This window comes from Pygoscelis adeliae, unplaced genomic scaffold (assembly GCF_000699105.1).
Source record: "Pygoscelis adeliae isolate BGI_AS28 unplaced genomic scaffold, ASM69910v1 Scaffold383, whole genome shotgun sequence".
Taxonomy (NCBI): Eukaryota; Metazoa; Chordata; class Aves; order Sphenisciformes; family Spheniscidae; genus Pygoscelis; species Pygoscelis adeliae.
This window is the reverse complement of record NW_008824592.1, coordinates 780,180-784,589: the sequence shown is the minus strand read 5'-3', so window position 1 is coordinate 784,589 and position 4,410 is coordinate 780,180. Positions and strand designations below refer to the sequence as shown.

General features: G+C 41.2%; 1 protein-coding gene across 3 annotated transcripts in view; it reads left to right on the top strand.

The window, feature by feature from the left end:
• The first annotated feature begins 297 nt into the window (after positions 1–297).
• GRIA4 (glutamate receptor, ionotropic, AMPA 4) overlaps positions 298–4,410 on the top strand; it is a 253,920-nt gene continuing 249,807 nt past the window's right edge. For all 3 annotated transcript variants that reach the window (XM_009322270.1, XM_009322271.1, XM_009322272.1), the window contains exons 1-2: positions 298–464; positions 1,599–1,757. In XM_009322270.1, coding sequence (XP_009320545.1) covers positions 377–464; positions 1,599–1,757 — 247 coding nt within the window. In that variant the 5' untranslated portion in view covers positions 298–376. The remainder of the gene's footprint in view (positions 465–1,598; positions 1,758–4,410) is intronic.

Below are 4,410 nucleotides of genomic sequence, written 5' to 3'. Positions count from 1 at the left end.
CTAGATGCTCCCCCCCGCCGCCAAACTCACCACCATCTTCTGCATGTGCAACATTTGCAGCCGGACAGAAACCGCTCCCCGGCGATGGAGACTGCGGGAAAAATCCGGCGCGGCGGGATGGCGTGCTGAAACGGCAGCGGCAGCCGGGAGAGAGGCAGAGCGCGAGCGGGAGAGACTAGCAAACAAATACTAAAACAAAACAAAAAAACAGAAAAAAAAGGAAAAAGAAAGGAAGAAACCTCTCTTTTTCTCCCCCTTCCTCTTTTTTTTTTTTTTAATTCTTGATTTTGTTTGTAGCCACCTCGTCCTCAATGCCTCTCTGAGCAGCATCTAGCGAGCGAGCGGGAGAAGGCGAGACAGAGAGGCAAAAGAGAAGATGAGGATAATTTGCAGACAGCTTGTCTTGTTGTTTTCTGGCTTTTGGGGACTAGCAATGGGAGCTTTTCCTAGCAGTGTGCAAATAGGTAAGCGCTGCATTGGGCTGTGTGCGTGTGTCCAGGGGTTCAATCCTTTGCAAAGTGAGTTGGAAAGGAGGCTCTGATGGCAGTTTGCAGATTTCTCCTCCACCACTCATCCCATTTCCCTGCCTTCACGAAAAATCCGCGTGTATTTGTGTATGTATGCCTCTGTGTGTGTGTGTGGGTATACATATATATGTATGTGTGCGTTCGCGTGCGGTAGGGAGGAGGCTTGTCTTTTGCAGAACTCATTCCAGCCCCGGGGTATGTAGGATCGGTAGAGGAGGAAGGGGCTCGGGGCTGATGCCCCTGGGGTATCGGCCCCCCTCCGGCACCCCCCGCTTTTGCCTGGCTCCCAGAGTGATGGCGAGTTATGTGCACCGGAGGTTGCGGTAGCCGGCAGGCGTGGGGGGTAAAAGGCAACACTGCCTTTCTTTCCCTTCTCATAGTTGGAAAGTTTAGGATTTTGTAGGTCTCTCCATGTAGTCGTGTGCCCCTTCCTCACCTCTTTCCCATTGCCTCCTGCTTCCCTCCTTTCGGACGTGTTTCGGATGGGACGCAGCTATCTGAATTCTTTCCAGCTCAGCTCCATCACTGCATCATTTCTCGTGGACTTGTAAAGATGCTGCTAATAAGGCTGAGCTGCTCCCTGCCTGCACATGGCTGCAGAGGAGCGAAGTTCATTATATTCCTGTTCAGTGCAGATTATCCTACACTGAGTTGGTATTTTTTTTTTTTAATCCAGAAAGCATCGTTCCCCTTAATCAGCCTGCCACTTAATGTAAGAGGCTGTTGAGTAGCTGATTTACCAGTGTGTTCGGTATCAGGGAGATGGAGGCTAAACACTTTCAAAGGTCACTGTAATCATGACAAATCTAGGTATTTATGTATGAAAGGCTGGAAACTGGGAAGTCAGAAGAGAAGCGTGAATGCATCAGGGAGGTTAAAATCAATTGAGGACAGTGATTTAAAGGCAGTGGTTGTGATTACGAATATGATTAGTTCCTTATCCTTTAAAGTCTTAGGACTTGCCTTACTGTGCAGCTTTGGGAGAGACAGTTGCTTGGTGTTACAAGATAGTAGCTTGCAAATAATTCACCCTCCTTCCTTTGCTTTTTGCTTTTTTTCTGTTTTTTGTAGGTGGTCTCTTCATCAGGAACACAGATCAGGAATATACTGCTTTTCGATTAGCAATTTTTCTTCATAACACCAGCCCCAATGCATCCGAAGCTCCTTTTAATTTGGTTCCTCATGTAGACAACATTGAAACAGCTAACAGCTTCGCTGTAACAAATGCCTGTAAGTAAACATGCCATTGATCTGACCACCATCCAGTAAATTGCACTGGAAATAACAGGAAACCACATTATTGTCTTGCATTGGAAATACATCAGTAAGTCTGTCTTCAGTATAGATACCCTTTGCAGAAAAGCAAAAGGGGCAGCAATCCTTGTTAGTTTCTAACTGGAGCAAAATCCCCTCTCCTGCCTTCTGCTGACTAACCTGATGTGACATTTACTTTAGTGTTATTACTGTAGTTTCTTGCTTCCTGGGTTTCTATGGAGATGAATTTTGTTGTTGTAAAGAAAAATTATTAATGTCTCGATCAGTCCGTAAACCCCACAGTTACTCTTGTTTGCTTTTGGGTGTGGCGTGCCTTGCGTGTATTTGAAAATATACGATAATATTTGTGCTCACAAATGCTTTTCTTACGGCTGGAAAGGCGATCGGGAAGCAGTGGTGTGCAGGATAATATATCTGAGTTGGTTGACGCTGCAGTTGATCTGGTGATGTCACTTGAGGCAGCCCTGCTCTTATATTCTAGGTTGTAAATGTCTCTTATCATCTCGTAATGCATACATCCTGTGGATATGTCTCTATGCATCCATACATTGGTGCCAAATCACGTTAGTATCTGATGTACTTGATTTCACAGACCTCCTCAACTGGAACAAATATTCTCTTCCTACTATATATTTTATACACCCCCCCCCCTCGCACATACACAGATGCACATATACCATGAGAGGAAAACAGAAAAAGAAATGCCCTTACCAAATGAGGTAACATTTACTCTTTTTTTTTTTTTTTTTTTTTAAACAGAGTATAATTAGCTGAACTTCCTACATTTAGATCACCTCAGGATCTTTAGCCTTGGTTGAAACACATGCTGGATACTGCTTAATCTCTGAAAGTAGCAAAGCATTATTTCTATTTATCTTCATGTATGTCAGGCTTATAAAAAGGAATTAATGTTATTATGTAAGACAGTGTGATACGGTGTGGAAAAGCTGAAGACTGTAGTAGCATTACTACTTTGATGTCCAGATTTCAGGATTCTGTAGGTTTTCCTCGGTGGCCTTTAAGTTTTTGAATCACTCCTTTTCATTCGAGAGTGAATTGCCTCTGGAAGTAGATGCCCTAAGCAACATTGCTGAGCAAGTTTAAAATAGAAATACACTGGAGAAGGTCTTACTGTTCATCGTGCCTTTAAAATACGTACCATGTTTCTCTCCACTTTCGCGCAGCCATCTCTGTGGCACTTTTTAATATGGAAACATACAATGTACTGTGCAGTTCTCATGTATAATTCATTGAATGATTGCTAAATTTATTTATATGAGTCTTTGGTACTCCAAGTTTCAGATGACCTTGCCACCTTATTTAACAGGAAAAGCTTCTGAGCTGCCAAAATGGCTCCATTCATTTTATGCAGGAAAGATTGATGTCCCATTAAGTGTGAATTCTATATTAAGCAATGTATTAGTTGTGTTTAGCGTGAAAATCAATATCAAATTCCATAAGGAGAAAACATTTCAGAAGGTGCTTTGAAACTGGAAGGAATCAGATCTATGCAGGTGTAGTTCATTGAGAAAATATTACAATGCATGTCAACTTTTGCAGGCACTGATTATATATTCCATGAAGACAAATGACATAGCTTTTTTAAACTTTCATTTTTAGTGGAAGAGGGAGGGGACTAAAATTTTTGTATGTTGAAATCAGTAATTTTAGGTAAAGTCAATTATTTTAGATTCTGCCTACGCAGCCAGTTCTACCAAATAATTTCCAAAGCTATTGTTACTTTTTGGATTAAGGGCATTACACAGTATTTCCGTTCGAACGCTAGTGAATTAATTCTGATTTGCATAAATTTAAAAATGTCAAAGATTGAACCACTTCTCGGTGTAAGACTAACACCATAGATTCAAAAAGGGTTTGCCCAAAACTTTCCTCATTTAGACTATTCGCAGCAGATTCTTCTCTCTCATTCCAACCACCTTAGGTTATGTTTGCCTTGCATTGTTTTAACTGAGGAAAATCTGTCCCCTTATATTTACTGTCATTTATAGAAATAGTGATTCATAACCTCATCCCTTTTTTTTTTAACTGAACCCCATTTCAGTTCCAAAGAGTTTAATGACTCAGAGGTGATGAATGTTTACAGTATGGGGGGAGGCAGAGAAAGAGGGGGAAAGTAAATGTATGCATTTATGTGTGTGTATGCTCATATAATTCTGTACATGTCTGTATTAAATAGGCGTAATCCTACAGGCCTTATTTAGGTCTGTACTTCCCACTTAAACCAACGTGTATTTTTGCATTAGTCCAAGTTTGTGTTTATTTCACATTTTGCAGTGTCGTGCCAATAATCTGACTGCTGCTTCTTTTTTAAAACATTTTAATACCAAAGAATATTTTTTAAACAACAAATCTTCTCCTAATGAAACGTAGGCAAACTGACTGACAACTGAATGAACATTTCGCATGTCCCTTAAGCTAAATATGAGCAGAATCCTGCACAAATCAATTGTCTGATAGCTGGAGGACACTGGCTTCCATGTGATTGAATTTGTTGGCTTCTAAAGCGCAGATGTGTGAGATTTTCTAACCTAATTAAAGAACCCCCACCATCAGCTCTGAATTAAGTGATTTCATGGCAATATGAAGT